A 19479-nucleotide genomic window follows, 5' to 3' on the forward strand; every position below is an offset into this window, starting at 1 on the left:
GTTAAGTAGGCACTTATCACAAGGATTTAGGGGAGCAGATGTCTAATGCTTCTCCACTTCATTTCTAGGGTTTCACCTGAGGTCCCTAATTCAGAGTTGTAAGCACAACAAATATACACACATGCGTATACATGTGCATATGCATTCATGTCTGTAACTAAAACATCTACTTGGGAAGTAGTCTTGACTGGAACGGCACCAGTCTACATGACTGAAATCTCTGAGCTGAGCCTTTCAATTTTAAGTCTTTTGAAGCCATATATCTTTGACCCCTTACATAACAACTATGGATAACATTAAAACCCATTAGGTCATGAGGTATTCCTTATAAAATGCACAGTAGGATCTTGATTACATGAACAGATAGTTTACAAAGATTAGAAGAGATAATAAGAAAATATCCAGCTTTGTTAGAACAAAGTTTAGAATAAGCATCTTTTGATATCTACATTATCAAAAATGGATGACCCCAATCGTGTGGGGCTCATGAAACTGGTCCTCTTGCACATTGCCAGTCTCTGTATAAATGGGTATGACAGTTGTAGAAAGCAGTTAGGCAGCAGAACTATAAAATGGTCTTTTTAACCTTATCATCTCACCTGTCTCAGATGGATTCTATCATAGGTAATTCAGATAGCATAACTTTATGTGTAATTGTGAAATACTGTATGCAATCAAAATGGATAAGAGTGAAAAAATGAAATATTGACTGCTCCCTGGAACAAATAAAATTGCATAAGAACACAAAAAATTGCACAAAGGTATAAAATGTCTAATTTAAACATTAAATTAAAAACTTGTTACTTTTTTAGGACACCATAACATTTAAAAATATGTTTCTAGGTTTTAGAGAGGAAAAAGTTCGACCATTTTAAAACACAGCTTTTACACTATTTATGCACTTGTTTACAAGAACCGATTTCCAGTCTCCCTCAAATTGCTGGCCAGCCATGCAGTTGGTGCTTCCAGGTATCGCATAACACAGGCTTCTTAGGCAGTCTCAGCTGCTGCAACCCCAGATTTAGGCAACCACACCCACACCCACCCAGGCAATTCAGCAGGACTGCTGGGCAAAACACATTAAACATGAACAGGTCCACATATGCCACCATCTCCTTGGATCCCTCCCCCCATGATACACTTCTTCAAAGATAAATTTTATAAAGTAATGATGCCTACTAGCTATCTTAGTAAAGCCACAAAAAACTTGACTCTGCAGAGTCTCACTCCTGAAAGCAAACCTTACAGCAGGAATCAAACCATGCTTACTATTTACAACAGGAGGAGAGTTCAGGCTTCTTTAAAGGCATTAACATTGTACTTTCCTAAACTCTAGAAATTCTCAGTTCACTGTGATGCAATCGTGTGGTCATATAGTCACTGAGTTAAAGTTGCTGTTAAGTATTATGATGTACTGCCCTGCCGGTGTGGATTGAGTTCAATTCCTGGTCAGGGTACATGCCCGGGTTGTGGGCTCCTTCCCTAGTATGGGGTGTGCAGGAGGCAGCCTCAGAATGCCCTGCATAAGAAAAACCACTGAAGCAGAGCATGTCTCATCCCAGAGTGGGTCAGTCAGACTAGGGCTCGGAGACCAGGCAAGAACCACTAGAGTTCTCTTGCCACCCAGAGCTGATCAGGCTCACCCAGATGAGAGGCAGTAGATGCTTCTCTTGCCATACAGAAATACTTGATTCAACTTATGTCTTAGATGAGGCGACGGGGATTGCCGAGGCTGTGGCTGGGTCTCAAAACTGGAACATTCCTGGCAGCACTGCAAATAAAAGAGCCCAGACCTCAGCCAAGGAACCTCCAGTCTAGGCAGCAGGTGGGATCCCTGGTACCCGAGAGGGTCCCTCACTTGTCAGTCTCATTTGGATTGCCAGAATATGAAACCGGACAAGCAATGGATCCAGGCTGCCTATCACTACTTGAGCCAATTCAGCAGAGACAGGGTGGAATCATATATGAGAGTTTATTCCAATAATGCCGGCATTGTGGGAGAGCAGCAGGTCATCCACGACAATCTGCTCTCTCAACACACAGACAAGAGCATAATTTAATTATTTCTCAAAACATTTTAAAAGTTCTATTAATACATTACCAAGTTTTAAAAAAAAGTACATTGCCACCCCGGTTTTATGGTTCAGTGTCGACCTATGAACAAGAAGGTCATGGTTCTATTCCCAAACAGGGCACATGCCCAAGTCTTCAGTGTGGGACGTGCAGGACACAGCTGATCAATGATTCTCTCTCAACAGTGATGTTTCTATCTCTCTCCCTCTCCCTTCCTCTCTGAAATCAATAAAAAATACATATATTTAAAGAAAAAAATATATTGCCAGGTAAGAGAGAAAATAAAAAATAAGCCTTAACATGATCACTATTAGCATTTTGGTGTATTTTCTTTCACTTTTTTTTATGCCTTTTTAAAAAAATATCTGGCTGTTTTATCTCCCACTACATTTGGAAGAGAGTGGGTTAATAAGAGCTAATCAGTTGTTGCCTAATTATTAAGTTAATAAGATGTTGCTGGCCCATGGTGTGCCTTTCCTACATAATCAAGAATTGAGTATAGTTTCTTAGACCTTAGCTAGTCATCAGTATCACATGAAGGACTTGTTAAAACCCAAATTCTAGGCCCCACCTCCAGAGTTTCCTGATTCATTATTAGATTATTAGATCTGGGGTGGGCCTGAGAATAAGCATTTCTAACAAGCTCCCAGATGATGCTGATTTTTCGAGCCCAGGACCACTGATGTAGACCATGGTTTTAAGCGATCCTCTGACTATCACTGTTAACTCTAGTTGAAATCATAGTTTTGCTATTTTATACGGTGATTTTCATTCCAAGCATTTCCCCAAGTTGCTGTAGAGACTTTACCTTAAAAATCAAATAAGTAATACATGTTCATTAAATAAAAATCAGGAAAAAAGAAACTAAAAGAAAAATTAATTATGAATTCCACCAGGGTTGATATTTTCGTGTATATCCTTCTAATCTCTCAATAGACAGAGGGACAGATAAACAGTCAATCTGACTAAGGCCATACCACCCTGAATGTCCTTGATTCTGGAATTCTGAACAGAGTCAGACCTGGTTAGTGCTTGTTAGGGAGACAGACACAAAACTATATACGTGTGGGGTGTGTGTATTTATGTACGTGTGTATGAAATTCTTATTCTCAGGCCCACCCCAGATCTAATGTATCAAAAATTCTGGAGGTGGGACCTAGAATTTGGGTTTTAACACCCTTATACGCATATATATACTCACACAAATATATCTAACAAAAAATGATATTATGTAATATATGTATTTTTAGCCTACTTTTTTAACCTGTGTAGTAACTATATTCTTATGCTGAATATAGATCTAAATCTTAATTGATGCAATGTTTTCCAGTGTGTGAATATGTTATAATTTGTTTAATTTGTTCTCCGTTATTGGATTCCAAGATTTTTCTTCCATTTTTTTATTATTAAAAACAATACTGTGTTGACTATCTTAGTACATATATTTCTTTATATTTGCTGTTTTTTCTTAATAATTTACATATATAGTTGCTGTGTGAAGTTTATGAACTTCTAAGAATCTTTGGTAGTGTGAGAGACAATACATTCTAATTTAAATTTGTACTAGTATTTAGTTATTGGTAAGATTTATTGGCCATTTTTATTTATCTCTGTGAATTACCTACTTATATCTATTACCTGTTTTTCTATTGGATGTCTTATCTTTTCATTTTTTTGGTAGGATCTTTTTATTAGAATGTAAACTCTTTGTCATATGTTTAAAATATTTCCCCTCATTTTTTTGTTGTTAATCCTTACCTTAGGATATTTTTCCATTGATATTTTAGAGAGAGTGGAAGGGGTGGGGAGACACAAAGAGAGAGAAACATCGATGTGAGAGAGATACATCGATTGGTTGCCTCCTGCAAATGTCCAACCAGGGCCGGGAATCAAGCCTGCAACCTAGGTATGTGACCTTGACTGGAATTGAACCTGGGACCCTTCAGTCCATGCCAATGCTCTATCCACTGGGCCAAACCAGCTAGGACTTCCCCCATTTTTTTTTTTTTTAATTTTACTTACTTATTTAGTAGGTTTATTTCCTCCAGCTACCATCTCTTACAAAGCTAATACTTTTCTGCAGTTAGATGCTGCCCAGAATGCTAAATCACCAGTTTTTAAAATATCTTTCTTGATTTCAGAGAGGAAAGGAGAGGGAGAAAGAGAAAGAAACATTAATGATGGGAGAGAATCATTGATCCGCTGCCTCTTGTATGCCCCACACTGGGGATCGAACCCGCAACCTGGGTGTGTGACCTGACCGGGATTCGAACCGTGACCTCCTGTTTCATAGGTCAATGCTCAGCCACTGAGCCATGCTGGCTGGGCTTACTCACCATTTTTATTTGCTATGTGATATTTCTTTGAGTTGGATATACCAGAATATACTTTATTAGCCTCAGTTTTAGGGATCCTCAAGAAGGCTTAAGTGTCATGAGTGCTTTGATTTCAGACTCTCTACTTTCTTTAACCAGATGCTAACCCTGAGGTGACAATGACAATGCTTCGCTGGATCTATACGGATGAGTTGGAGTTCAAAGAAGATGATGTGTTCCTGACTGAGTTGATGAAACTAGCTAATCGGTTTCAGCTACAGCTCCTTAGGGAGAGGCAAGTCACAGCAGATATATTCAAGCACCTCAGATGGTGGTGGCTGAGCTTTAATTATGGCAAGCTCTGGGAAAACAGCTTCTCCTGCTAATGTAAATAACTTTTGCAAGGTGTTTTTTAAAGGATATAGGGGGGAGAGAATTTTATCTCTCTTGTTTTGTATTATCTTGTAAGCTAAATTTTGCTAACACCTTTAAGGTATTCTTTTTTCTTTCCCTGGTTTATTATCTGAGATTACATAATTGTGTGAATTGATAAACTTGAGTATGGAATAACAAAATCCAGTTTTCAAACCCTCAACTTTCCCTCCTGTACCTTTTTCCTTTGAATTTTATTCTACTTTCTGATCTATCTACGTGAATGAAATCCTTGGTCATAGTCTCTTTGTTGGAAACACATTAATGCCTAAATTAACACACGAGAGAATATAGATCAGTACGTTTCTGAGGTCTTACTCATTTGATATTGCTTCCTTAGGTTCCCAAAGAGATAGCCTGCTATGTTGTTTTTGTTTTCCTGCTATGTTTTTTATGCTGCATTTTCTCTGTTGCTTTCCCAAGTTGGCCTTTCAGAACAATGAGGGGAAAACATTCAACAGGTGTCAGGCAAAATGCCCTTAAGTTTCTGTTGGAGATGTGGCCCTTGGTAGTTAGCTGGGTTGATGGAGTGTCTTTTTACATTATTTTGTGATCTTTCTTTGAAGAAATGGGTTTGAGTGGGTTGTTTCAGCCGCCAAGAGGCACTCCACCTCCACCGTTGTTGTGTTGCCCTGAAGGAGAACTTGCTACTACAACTGCTTGCTCTGTTTTCACTGGGGGCTGATGTTTCCAGTGGGACGGCCCATTATGCCCCAAGCGAGTTAGTATACAGGTTACTCCTGTTTACGATTGATGTGGGCTTGAGTGCATTTAAATACCTAAATGTAATAACTAAGAAAAAACCCAAACATATCTAAGATTTTTGTAAGCACATTAGGCTAACGCTAACTTTATTGTCAGGGCCTTTTGTTTGTTTATTTGTGTGAGTTTTTGAACCATCCATCTGAGAGGGAAATGAGAGTGATTTTAATTAGATTGAATGTGATTTGTGTATTTTTTTTTCCTTCAGATTTCCTGAGCTTTTTCCATTGATCTTGTCAACTTGTTTATAATTAAATTGCTTTGATAAAAACGCTCTGGGGTTGGAGTAGTTTAGATAATTGTAATCTGTGTGATGGATTCTTTAATTAACATGCTTGTTGTTTATTGACTGATTAGGCTTCATAACTATCAGCATTACCAGGCTCAATTTTGTATTGTTGGATGTGGGCGTCAAGTTGTTGTCTGTCAGACTTTTAAGAGCTGGACTGGTAGCGATCCAAGAGTGGGATCAAATGTTGGCTTTTTAACTATCCCAGAGTGCTCCCTACTGTCAGCAGGAGGAATTGCACATTTCAGATAGTGAGAGGGCTGTGACACACACACATGTGAGCGGTTAAACATGAAGCGCGTGTTGCTCATTTTTGTAACATAGTGATCTTGGTGGTTTGGGAGTGCTATCGCCAATTTGGTGAAAAGGAAGTTTTTTAGTAAGCTTAGAGAAATACTCTAAAAAAGAATTAATAATGTATGCTAAAAATTAACAGTTAAAATAATAATTTTTTTCCTGTTTATAAAATACATGTTCAGTGTATGGTATTTGGAGAATATAGAATGGTATAAAGAAGAAAACCAGCCCTAGCCGGTTTGGCTCAGTGGATAGAGCATCGGCCCATGGACTGAAGGGTCCCCAGTTCGATTTTGGTCAAGGGCATGTACCTTGGTTGCAGGTTCCCTGGCCCTGGTCGGGTGTGTGCAGGAGGCAACCAATCGATGTGTTTCTCTCACATCGATATTTCTCTCTTTCTCTCTTCTCTCTCTCTCTCTCCCCCTCTCTCTCTCTCTCTCTCTCTCTCCTTCTCTCCCTCTCTCCCTCTCTCCCTCTCTCCCCCCACCCCCTACCCCTTTCCCTTCCACTCTCTCTAAAAATCAATGGAAAAATATCCTCTGGTAAGGATTAAAAAAACAAGGAAGAAAACCAAGCCATCCATAATTGAACCACTGTTAGCCATTTGTTGTTTATTTTTTCAGTAATTTTTTGTGTCTCTCATTTATACACATGGGATTGATACAAAAAACTAGACACAAGTTAATGGGACACAGATAAATGCTTGATTTTGTATTTAAGAAATCAGGTTTATTGTTTTTGTGCATCTGTATCCTTTTTGTATTCTAAAATTAAGAACTTATTAATAACAAAATCCTTTCAGTATAATTAGTCTATCTTCCTATTTTTCAAAGAGAAGATGTGAACTGAGAATCTGAATTTTAAAATAAAGATTACATGTTCTTCAGTCGTGGAAACCATTTCACTTACTATTTATAGCGTATCCAGATAGTGAATGGCACTCTGGGGATCCCAGAGTTTAGTGAAAATGAAGTGTCTGCCAGTTTTAACAAAACATCTGTCTTCATGAAACATAGTTGACTCACTTGATGCAATGTCGTTTGGCTGTAGAAAGGAAGAGTCGAATTTTCAGACTCTAAGCTTCGTCTGTAAACATGTTTTGAAAGTACTCTACAAAGTTAAGTCGGTACTCCCTGAAATTATACCAGATGTTAGGACACTAGGATGGCAAGACTGTGGATATTTGTCATTGTAAAAGTGATAAAAGTTTTATACGTTTATATATCTGAAAAGAGGACTTTTCTCCTGGAATGCTCTGATTTCATAGCGGAGATCCGAATGACTACCTTAAGCATTGCTGTGATATGGTAGAAGTTTGCAGAAACTAGTGGTTCAGACAGGCAGACAGAAGGCTCTAAAATGTAACATTATTTACACATTATTGTAATAACCATATTTAGATATTGTAACAATTTGATTTAGAAGTGTCCTGGGGGAGATGCTTCTTCATACACCAAGGCAGCTGTGTTACTTAAAAACAAAGCATTTGCCCTGGCCAGGTATCTCAGTTGGTTAGTGTCGTCCCCATACTCCAAGATTATGGATTGGATCCCTGGTCAGGGCACATACAAGAAGCAACCAATGACTGCATAAATAAATGGAACAACAAATTAATCCCTCCCTCACTCCTCTCTCTAAATTAGTAAATAAAAGTTAAAACACACACACACACACACACACACACACACACAGCATTTAAGCATAGGTCTTGAAATAAATTAGATGCCTGCATTTACTGCTAAATGGAGAAATGACTCTAAGATTATTCTTGCTCCTAGCCTAAGATCTCATTTGTGAGGTTTTGAAAATTTGTTCCTCATTCTTTCCAGGTCTTTCTCACGACTCTCCTCCTTTCTTACCCCATCTCTCACTCTCAGGGTCTTTCTCCATTTCTGTTAACTAAACGTCACCTGTTAAAATAAGGAATTATGTGCTAGCCAATCAGTTATTCCTATTTATGATAGTACTGAAACCCATTCATGTTAGCTGTTAAATCATGCAGCTTCCTGAGAAGGACCTCAAACTTATGACCATACCTTATTCTGTACAAAATTTATACAGTTTTATTTTTAAAAACACAGAGATCCTCTAACCTCTGATAGAGTATTATCTTTGTTTTATAGACAAGGCGATGAGGCACCAGAGGGCTTATGTAATTTGGCCTCTAAAATTCAGTGGATCTCAACTCAGGTCTTACTTACCTCACAGTTCATTTTGCTCTCATTCTGTGCTTGTGATCAGAAAAGGGTTTTTGTGGGGGCTGTGGGACAGAGAAAGGAATGGTGGGGTGTCAGGGAATACCCCTAACACTATATTAGGCTTCTCTGCTGTCCTTGGAGGTGAACCTGATTTGGAGAGAAATGTATAGGCAAGGGAGATGGAAGGATCATGCCACCAGCCTCCTTCCTCCTTGCCCCCAGGCTCAGTTCTGAGGAGGCTCACCAAGGTTTCCAGGAAATGTGGGGTATCGGAAGCCTGGGTCTCCCCCATGCTGCATCTTCTAGGCCAGGGTGTTTGCCTGCTTTGTGCTGCCAGAGGCCTGCTTGTCTGTGTACAGCCCTCCCTTCTCTCATGTAGTTGTTCTCTTAGTGATCATTGTTGTTGTTGTCACCAGGCTTTAGGGGACATCCATTGGCAGCCAGCTCCTCACTGTCTTGGTTTACTATGGCTTACACTAACTCAGTTGTTTCTATAAATGATAGATTTTTTTGTGTGGGGACTTTTTAAACAGCTTTATTGAGCTATAGTTCACAAATTATAACTAATAATTCAACTAGTTCATCCTTTAGTAGGACTTTTAAGGGTCTGTTAATATGTGGAGGCATAAAGCCTCATATTTGAAGCTATTTCTAAGCCACATTGATTGCATAATAGAGATGTGCTAGTGGGAACTGCAATTGTGTCCCATATATTTGGGAGATTATGCTTAATGTGTATCTACAGGTTATTTGGATTCTGGCCAGAATGAGCAATATAATTTTATACTAGTACTTTTACAATATGGTAGCTCAGCTGTTATTTATTCATAACTACTTCGCTTACCCTTACACTTTAGTGTTATTGGACATAGCCACCAGTGCACAGATTATTGCTTTGGTTTGTTAATTTATGAATAGATTTGTCCTAATACTGTTCATTATTAATATTCTCTTGCAGATGTGAGAAGGGTGTTATGTCTCTGGTGAATGTCAGGAACTGTATTCGCTTCTATCAGACCGCGGAGGAGCTAAATGCCAGCACTCTGATGAACTACTGCGCGGAAATTATTGCAAGTCATTGGGTGAGTGAGAGATTGAGGGGTGTGGACAAAGCACCCTCACTGGAAGTCAGAAGACCTGGGCGTGAGACCTGGTTTCATGGCAAGTTACCTCTCTGACACCTGGTTTCTTCTTATCACAAAGTTGGAAGCTAAGTAGTGGCATTATATGGTCTGTGAGATTTAAAAAAACAACAAACGTTTTAATTGATTTTTAGATAGTGGGGGAGAGGGATAGGAAGGTAGAAACATTGATGAGAGAGAACATTTATTGGCTGCCTCTGCACATCCCCTATTAGGGATCGAGCCCACAACCTGGGCATGTGCCCTGACTGGGAATCGAACCTCTTGATTCCTGGGTCAATCCTCAACCACTGAGCCACACCAGCCGGGCTGTGAGAATCTTTATGGCTCTCAAAGTCTCATAGTTCTGATTTCAGAGCTAAGGGCAAGTACCCCAGGCCAAGAAACAGGCTTGGAACGAAGGTGCACCTGCCTTTACCCTCCTTCTACAGGAGTCACTGCTGTGGGCCCCGGAGCAGGAGCGGCCGTGGAGCCAGCAGGCCTGCAGAGCTTGGCATTGCCATGGGCTTCCTGTGCTCTCTCCATTCTGTGGAGCGCACTGTTCAATTTAGATTTTCCCTTCTTAGTAGCTTTCATCACAAAGAGTAGTTTTTGTATTTCTTTTTATGTTATCTGTTTAGCATTTTTAAAGAATCATGGCTAGTGCCATGTTTTATAACCTAGTTTCTGTGAATTATTTGGAATTCAACAACATTGTGAGCAAAAGTATCTAAAAGACCCCTAGCCAGTTTGGCTCAGTGAATAAAGTGTCGGTCTGTGGACTGAAGGGTCCCGGGTTCGATTCCGGTCAAGGGCATGTACCTCATTTGCCGGCTCTACCTGGTTAGGGTGTGTGCCGGAGGCAACCCGTCAATGTGTGTCTCTCTCACATCGATGTTTCTCTCTCTCTCTGTCTTTCCCCCTCCCTTCCACTCTCTAAAAAAATCAATGGAAATATATCCTCTGGTGAGGATTAACAACAACAAAGTGTCTAAAAGAATTGAAACAGGAATGGTAACCTTTCTGCTAAAATAGGTTTACATTTAGAGATCTGCAGTAGTAGAGATCAGTTGTGACTGAGTGGAGTAAATTATGTGTGCAAGTTCTGATTAATTCGGGAATTGCCACCGGTGTGGAGGTGGGACGAAGGACTCGTCCTGTGGAGGGCTCCTCGTGGCTGCGTCCGTGCCCGACGGCAGTGTTGCTGTGCTTTTCTGTCACCAGCAGGCACATGCTGTGGTGACTGGTACAGGCTTGGGAGGTGGGCCTGGTGGCTCTAGGTGCCAGCTCAGCCATTTATCACTGTGTCGACTCGGGCAGGGCAGGTAGCCTCTTTATGCTTTCCTTTCTTCATCTGCAAAATGGAAATGATAACAGTACCTACCTCACAGGGTTTTTGTGAGGATTAAATGAGTTGGGGAATGTTAAGTCCTTAAAGTAGGGCCAGACTGTTCTAAGGGCTTCTTAGTGAGTATCAGTTGTTTTGATATGTTGAGTCTGTTCTGCTTTTCACTGTCTTTTTAATCCTTAGGATGACTTGCGAAAAGAGGACTTCAGCAGCATGAGTGCTCAGTTGTTATACAAAATGATCAAATCCAAGACTGAGTACCCATTACATAAAGCTATCAAAGTGGAGAGAGAAGATGTGGTCTTTCTTTATCTAATTGAAATGGATTCACAGGTACTGTAGCTGTTCTTTCCATTTTCATGCCTTTTCCCCAAACTATACTCCTCTTGTTTTTCTCTAGAACGCTCTTCACTTCCTTCTGAGCCCTTACTGGCACAGTCTTTAGTGCAGTGTTTCTCCTAGGAGTTTGTTTAAGGCATCTGAGCTCCTCAACTCTTCCAGCCGCTGCCCGTTGCCCCATTCCAGAGCCACACCCATACTTGTAGGTAGATTTTACTGCAGAACCCACCTTCTAGATACCACAATCTGTTTCAGTTTTCCTTGCTGCAATAAGAAATTACCACAAAACTGTTGACTTAAAAAACACAAATTTATTATCTCATCGTTTGTACGTTGGGAGTCCAGTACAAGGTGTCAGAACAGTCTGTGTTCCTTCCTGGAGGCTGTAGGGGCAAGTCCATTACCTGCTCATTTGGGTTGTTGGCAGAGTTCAGTGCCTTGTGGCTATAGGGCCAATGTCCTGATTTTCTTGCTGGCTATAAGCCGAGGGCTATTCTCAGCTTCTACAGGCAACCGCCTTCCTTAGCGCATGGCCCCCTTCCTCCCTCTAAACAGTCAGTGATGGTGGATCAAGTTCTTCTCGTGTCACATCTCTCAGACCTATTCTTCGCTTCTCTCTCACTTTTAAGGGCTCATGTGATTAATAGGTTGGGCCCTGCTGGATAATCCAGGATGCTTTTTCCCTTTTCAAGGTCCTTAACCTTAATCACACCTGCAAAATGTCTTTCATCATGGAAGGTGACATAGTCACAGGTTGTGGGGATTAGGACGTGACATCTCTGGGAGCTAGTATTCTGCCTACCACACTGCCTTAGGAGAAGTGCCGTTGCTTTTGATGGATGGGAGTGTAGTATGTTTTATCCTGGGTGTCCAGTGTGTGAGGGAGACATACAAATGCCAGGAGGAATTACATAGTGAAGCCACAGTCGTTCATGACAACATTAGCAGATTCCCATCGGGCTCTCTGAAACTCAGCCTGGCGCTGTGTTCCTCTAGCCCTGTCTGCATTTCCCCCTCGGTCCTTGTACTGTCTTCCATGGTGTTTGCATCTGCTCCGTGATTCCCCATTACTTCTGTGCTCCCTGAAAGTATGTGCCCTGAGGAGGCCTGAGAGAAGTTAGCGAATTCAGTTGAATTTGGGGAGTAAGCTAAATTTTGATATTTGCATAAGAGATGCTATTTAAGAGTCAAGGTGGGAGAGATTAAGATCAATTGCATTCTCTACTGGCTGGATGCTAATTCACAAATTTATCTGTGCAGCTCCCTGGGAAGCTGAATGAATTGGATCATAATGGAGACCTTGCTCTAGACCTAGCTCTTTCACGGCGCCTGGAGAGCATCGCCACCACGCTGGTTAGTCACAGAGCTGATGTGGACATGGTAGACAAGAACGGCTGGAGCTTGTTACACAAAGGAATCCAAAGAGGTAGGAAGAAGTGTATTTTATATTTTTCTTTGTAGGCAATTTTGCTCATATCCAAGTGATTTTTGAAAACTGTCCGACCCTGTTCTACAGATTCTTAAAGGCTTTTTGAGTCTGTACTCTAGGACTGCATGATTTCGAATTTGTCATCAGTGGGTCAAGGAGGGACCGAAGAGCTATTGCCTGTGCCTTGTTGGTCAGGCTCTTCATGATGTCAACAGGGCGCCCGGAAGAAAGGCTAGAAAGACGGTATTTTCAGAAGAAGTACCTTTTACTTGGAAGCAATTGATTTGTTTGCTTTTCAATATCTTTCTCTGGGAATTGTGCTAGGAAGACTTCACTTACATCAGTTACTGTAAGAGGGAGAGTACCCAAACCACAAATATTTAAACATATTCTTGGATTCAGAGTTGTCACTTTTACAAACTAGACTTCTCTTCTGTCCTAAGTGATAAAGTTTCATTTTGTTTTAGAAAAGTTATATTTTGTAGCTACATTTTGAGTACATAGTCATTAATAGTGGGAGAATATGGAAGTGATATAATTAAGGTCAAAACATTTTAATTTTAATTAATTTGCTTTTCAAGGGAAAAAAATACCTTTTTCCTTTTTTTCTCATGGCTTATTAATTCTTAAGTCCCAAATGGATTCTGCCTGATTCAACTTTACAGTAGTCTTTATTTTTTTTAATTAAAAATGTTTAATGTTGATAATTATTGCAGACTTCCCCCATCTCCCCCTTTGCCTATCACCACCTACCCCCAGAGCCCCCTCTTTTGGCCTTCACCACGCTATTGTCCATGGCCATGGGAGTTGCATATATGTTCTGTAGCTAATCCCTTCAACTTCTTTATCCAGGCACCCCTCCCCCCAGTTCCCTTTGGCTCCCGCCAGTCTGTTCCATGTATCCATGCTTCTGGTTCCATTTTATTTGTCAGTTTATTTAGTTCATTAGATTCCACATATTAGTGAGATCATATGGTATTTGTCTTTCTCTCACTGGCTTATTTTGCTTTGCAAGGGTAAGAGTTCCTTCTTTTTTTACAGCTGCACAGTATTCCTTTGTGTAGATGTACCACAGTTTTTTTATCCACCCATCTGTTGAAGGGCACTGGGGCTGTTTCCAAATCTTAGCTATTCTAAATACTGCGGCTGTGAACATAGGGGTGCATATATTCTTTCTGATTGGTGTTTCAGAGTTCTCAGGATATATTCCCAGAAGTGGGGTCATTGAGTCAAAAGGCAATTTAATTTTTGAGAAAACTCCAATCTGCATTTCCACCAACAATGCATTAAGGTTCCCTTTTCTACACATCCTCACCAGCACTTGTTGTTTGTTGATTTATTGATATCACAGCACACTTACAGGTATGATGTGATATCTCATTGTAGTTTTAATTTGCATCTCTCTGATGATTAGTGACCTTGAGCATTTTTTCATATGTCTCTTGGCCATCTGTATGTCCTCTTTGGAGAAGTGTCTGTTTAGTTCCTTTGCCATTTTTTAATTGGATTGTTTGGCTTCCTGGTGTTGAGTTGTATAAATTATTTATAAATTTTGGAAATTAACCCCTTATCAGTTGTATCATTAACGATTATGTTCTCCCATACAGTGGGTTCTCTTTTCATTTTTTTATAAATCTTTATTGTTGAAAGTAGTACATATGTCCCCTTTTTCCCCCCATTGACCCCCATTGACCCTTCTAGCCTGCCTCCTCTTTTCATTTTGTTGATGGTTTCCTTTGCTGTGTAGAAGCTTTTTAGCTTGATATAATTCCATTGGTTTATCTTTTCCTGAGTTTCCCTTGCCCTTGGAGACGTATTGGCAAAAATATTGCTGTGAACCCGGCTGGTGTTGTTCAGTGGTTGAGCGTTGACCCATGAACCAAGAGGTCACTGGTTCAATTCCTGGTCGGGACACATGCTCAGGTTTTGGGCCCCATTCCTTGTAGGGGGCATGCAGAAGGCAGCCAATCTATGATGTTTCTCTCTCATTGATGTTTCTATCTCTCCATCCCTCTCCTTTCCTCTCTAAAAATCAATAAAAACATGTAAAAAATTTTGCTAGAAGTGACTGATACTTTATTGCCTATGTTTTCTTCTAGGATTTTTATGGTTTTGCAACTTACATTTAAGTCTTTTATTCATTTTGAGTTTATTCTTGTGTATGGTGTAATTTTCATTTTTGGGGTATGTATTCTGTCCAATTTTCCCAGCACCATTTGTTGAAGAGAGTGTCTTTACTCCATGGTATGCTCTTGCCTCCTTTGTCAAATATTACTTGACAAATATTACGTGTTGTGGTCTATATGCCTGTTCTTATGCTAGTACCAGGCTGTTTTGATTACAGTGGTCTTGTAGTATAGTTTGATATTCAGTATTGTGATACCTCCAACTTTGTTCTTCTTGCAGTAGTCATTTTTGACAGGTAGCATTCCAGTATTGAATGAAAGCTTTCAAAAATGCCAGAGCTTTGCCCTGGCCAGGTGACTTAGTTGGTTGGAGCGTCATCCCATACACCAAAAGGTTATTGGTTTGATTCCATGGGTTATAGGTTTCAGGTTCAATCCCTGATGAGGGTGTGTACAGGAGGCAATCGATCGATGCTTCTCTTTCACATCGATGTTTCTCTCTCTCCTTTCCTCTATCTCTAAAATCAATAAAAACATTAAAGGGTGAGGATTAAAAAACAAACCAACAACAGCAAAATGCCAAAGCCTTAATTTTGTAGAGGAATAGATGACTTGATTAAAGTACTTGGCCACTTATTTGTTTACATGTGGATATCAGACACAGAGTGTACTGGTTCTCCCACATCTTAGTCATGCATATTTACCCTTTCAATTATGTATTATTATTACACTCTCGTCGTCTCTGCTACACTTTTGCCATTCACAAGTTGTTCCTTGTGGGTGGAATGTAGTAACTTCAAATATGGTTCTGTTGTAGCTGTGGCTTTGTCCTTTTTGGGCAAAGGTTTTAACAATGTAAACATCCCTCTAAGCCATGTGTTAGAGTGCTAAGCTTGCTGGCTGATGGAAAGGAAAAATTTGTTCATCATTGGGAAGGAAATCCTCAGAGTACATCAGTGTCGAGAGCAGATGCATTTTTCCCAAGCACCATTCTGCATTGTGCAAAGCCATTGGTGCTTAGCGCTGGGCGTGTGTTCAGTGGGGAAAGTTTCCACATAGGGAATTATTCTTTCCCATACTGTTTAATGACTGAGATGTTTATTTTGGAAACAAATAGAAATGTTACTACAAAAACAATCTCAGAATTATGTTTCTTTCCTCTTAGGGAGTTAAATTCTTGTGTATGATGAAAAAACATCTTTGGTGAGTTATTAAATATTTTGGTGATTGCTTAGTTACAAGAATTGCCAAGAATTGGTGATGCATTCCTGATGCTTATTTTCAGATTATTTATTCTTCCACTCTGAATTTTATCATTTGCCTATAAGCCAATGGATTGCAGTGTGGGTGTGATAAATCTGATCACACTTTGGAGAGTGTGGCACAGTGTGGTGGAGACAGCACTGGCATTGGAGGTTGGACGTACCAAGGTTTGAATCCTGGCTCATCCACTTGCTCGGGCCTTGGACAAGTCACTTAACCACCCTGGTCTCCTTTTTCCCATCTGTGAAGTGGGAAGCATTTCTCTTTACTGATTGTTGGGAGAATGAGAGTCAGTGTTAGCAGTACACCTCGCACAGTGACTACCACGTGGGAGGGTCAGCCCATGGTTCTTACCTGGGCCCTGTGCTGAGTGCCGCAACTAGCTCCAATTCCTGTAGGAACTTTTTTCACCTTTCCTTCCTCAACTTGAGCTATTAACCTTACTTTAAGTTTCTTATAATAAGAGTAAAGATCTTTCATATATGAGATTTAAGTCTGGTTCTGGACACGACTGTAAACAAAATAGTCAGTGATCATTCTATTGACTAAGTTATTCCAGTCAGTTTGTATGAAGAATGAAACAGGCAGCCAGTGTCTGGGTGAGTCCACAGGAGGGATGCCATCTCTTCTGATTAGCTGATCTGGGCAAGAAGATGAATCCTTATTAATATATATATATGTATCTAGTTTTCCTTGTGCTGATTTTTCTTAACAGCCAACATCAGTCAACCGGTCTCTTCAATAGGATGCTCCCGTCTATTTGTAGATTTGCACCAGCGGGAGCAGCATGAGACACAGTTTGTATTAATTAAATAATGAAGTTACTGTCCCCTGAATATAACTTCTATCCGGAAGCTGCATTCAAAGAAAAAAGATGTATTCGGGTTGTTTTTTAATGTTAACTGTGTTGTTAGGACTATTTTTATGTGGACAGGTCATTATAATATCTCATGTGCCAGACAGTGTTGTAGATGAGGTGATGAAGTAACTGCAACTTTTAACACCAAACAGTTTTTATTTTAAATGGTTTTGATGGAAATCTTTCCACAATGTATTAGAGGTTTTCTTGTTGACAGGAACTTTATAAACAACGCTTTTGGTGTTTTCTATTCCCTCCCATTGTTCTGTTCTTTTTGTTAATTCTCACCTGAGAATATTTTTCCATTATTTTTGAGAGAGAGTAGGAGAGAGGGGAAGACACAGAGATAGACATATCCATGGGTTGTTTCCCACATGAGCCCCGACCAGGGCCAGGGATTGAGCCTTCAACTGAGGTGTGTGCCCTTGACCGGAATTGAACCTGAGACCCTTCAGTCTGCAGGCCGATGCTCTATCAGCATCTGAGGGGCCTGTGGTGGCCTAGTCACCTCAGTGCAAGAGCTCACCTTCTCCAGCAAGATGGTCCCTTGGAGGAAAGTACAGAGTACCTGTGAGTGTTGAAAACCAAATGATTTTGGAATTCCATGTTCACTGAACACCAGATGAAACCCATACATTCAGATGAAAATGAACACAGGAATATAGATAACAGACTTGAGAGCTTTGCCACTCCTGAAATCCTAAGCCCCATTCTAGATGTTTAGACTGCATAAGTATAGTTGAAGAAGTTGGAATGATATTGCAAGATGTAAAAGAAAACCTCTCATTAGTGACTTTAAGAGAAAATCATTATCTGGAAGTTGTGATTCAGAGGAGTGTGTATCTATAATATGGACAGAATTAGAAACAGATGAAAGTATCCAAATGCAAAGACAAAACAGATCAACTATGGAAAGAGCACCATTGCTTATGATCGATATATTGAACAAGTTCCAAGGCACCTTTAACAACCTGGCATTCATCCCAAGACCTCCAGCGAAGTTAAGAAGTATAATCAACAATCATGGGACCAGCAGGTCAACCTGGGAGGTTGCTGTGCAATTTTGGGATTTTCCAGTTAAAGAGGGATGTGATTTGCAAGAAATTAGTCCTGTATAAACCTTGGTGAAATGGAGACAGAATCTACAGACAGCACCTCTGAATCTCATGAGCTCTTGGGATGACTTAGCTATGTACTCTGGACTGTCAAGGGGAGGATGAGTTTGATTTGAAAGGCTTCCCAGCTATGAGCTAATCGGGCTGCGTGGAGGCCACTGAAAAAAACAGTTGCTTCCACCCAGCTGGAATGTCTCATAGCATGCATTGTGCATTTATAACTGGATGGTTTCTGTTAATAGTTTATTATCTTATGATGCATTGTCATTCTTGTCTTATTTTCATTAAGAAACATTAATTTTATGTGTAGTGATTTATGCATGTTTTGAATTATAAATGGAACTAAATCTAAGGAAGATTGAACTTTAATTTTATAGCGAACTTAATTCCTATCATCCTCCAAGTTAACTTGACAAGATAGTCTAACTGGTTTTCCACAGTATTTTTAATATTAAAGTGCCACTTGTCAGATTGCTTGGTTCTGAACTTAACCATGTATTCACAGAAACAATCCAGAGTCAGGTTTTTCTTGCTGGTATATAACAGAATAGTTTCAGAAATGTATACCTTTAATATTTTCATGAAATGTAATTTTTGGCCTTTTGATTGTCTGTCAAGGTAGCTCTTTTCCCTCACACAGAACACTAAATGGACAAAAATGGTGGTTTGAGCTGTTGAAATTACTGGGTTTTATGTACGTTACTCAGTTTCAGTTTGATATTTGTGAATAGTCCTACTTAGCCTTTCTACCTGTAATACTCTTAAGAGTTAAGGCTGTGGAAGGAACTTAGAAATTTTATTTTTACATCCAGTTAATTTACCATGTAAAACTTTTTGTAACTAGCAATGTATACTGATTCTTTCTTCAGATATTCAGTTGTAAACTTTTTGTTAAGTCTGTTATGTTTGTATGTAATTAGATTGAGAAAAGAAAAAGAATCTTTGGGCAATAATAAAACAATCAGATGTGGTCTTACTCTAAAGAGGAACCGGTATGCAAGTACAGCAGGTTGAGGGTGTGTGTTACGTAGGTATAGACTGTGAGAGGGAGATAAATTGTATTGGGGAGAAATCTTGGAACCCTTTTTGAGAGTTGATGATCACAAGAGGCTTTTGAAGGATAGGAACCTGGTATACTTAAACTAGAGGTCCGGTGCATGACGTTCATGCACTGGGGCGGGGCCGTGGCGGGGTGGGGGGGCGGCGGGGAGATCCCTCAGCCCAGCCTTTGCTCTCTTACAGTCCGGGACCCCTCGAAGGATGTCCACAGAGGGGTCCTTAGCGCTGCCACAGAGGCAGGAGAGGCTCCTGCCACCGCTACTGCGCTTGCCAGCCATGAGCCTGGCTTCCGGCTGAGCAGTGCTCTCCCTGTGGGAGCACACTGACCACCAGGGGGCAGCTCCTGCTTTGAGCATCTGCCCCCTGGTGGTCAGTGCGCGTCATAGCGACCGGTCGTTCACCGGTCTGTCAATTTGCATATTTTGCCTTTTATTATATAGGAGGATAGTGAAGT

At 40.3% G+C, this 19479-nt stretch overlaps 1 protein-coding gene across 4 annotated transcripts in view; it reads left to right on the forward strand.

The window, feature by feature from the left end:
• Nucleotides 1-19479, forward strand: part of ANKFY1 (ankyrin repeat and FYVE domain containing 1) — a 64789-nt gene that overhangs the window by 20641 nt on the left and 24669 nt on the right. For 3 of the 4 annotated variants that reach the window (XM_028133072.2, XM_054709664.1, XM_054709665.1), the window contains 4 exons: nt 4548-4683; nt 9325-9448; nt 11019-11168; nt 12435-12600. In XM_028133072.2, coding sequence (XP_027988873.2) covers nt 4548-4683; nt 9325-9448; nt 11019-11168; nt 12435-12600 — 576 coding nt within the window. Of the gene's footprint in view, nt 1-4547; nt 4684-4726; nt 4776-9324; nt 9449-11018; nt 11169-12434; nt 12601-19479 lie in introns of those variants that run through there. The other variant, XM_028133076.2, reaches the window with a different exon arrangement.

Source organism: Eptesicus fuscus, chromosome 20 (genome assembly GCF_027574615.1).
Source record: "Eptesicus fuscus isolate TK198812 chromosome 20, DD_ASM_mEF_20220401, whole genome shotgun sequence".
Classification (NCBI taxonomy): Eukaryota; Metazoa; Chordata; class Mammalia; order Chiroptera; family Vespertilionidae; genus Eptesicus; species Eptesicus fuscus.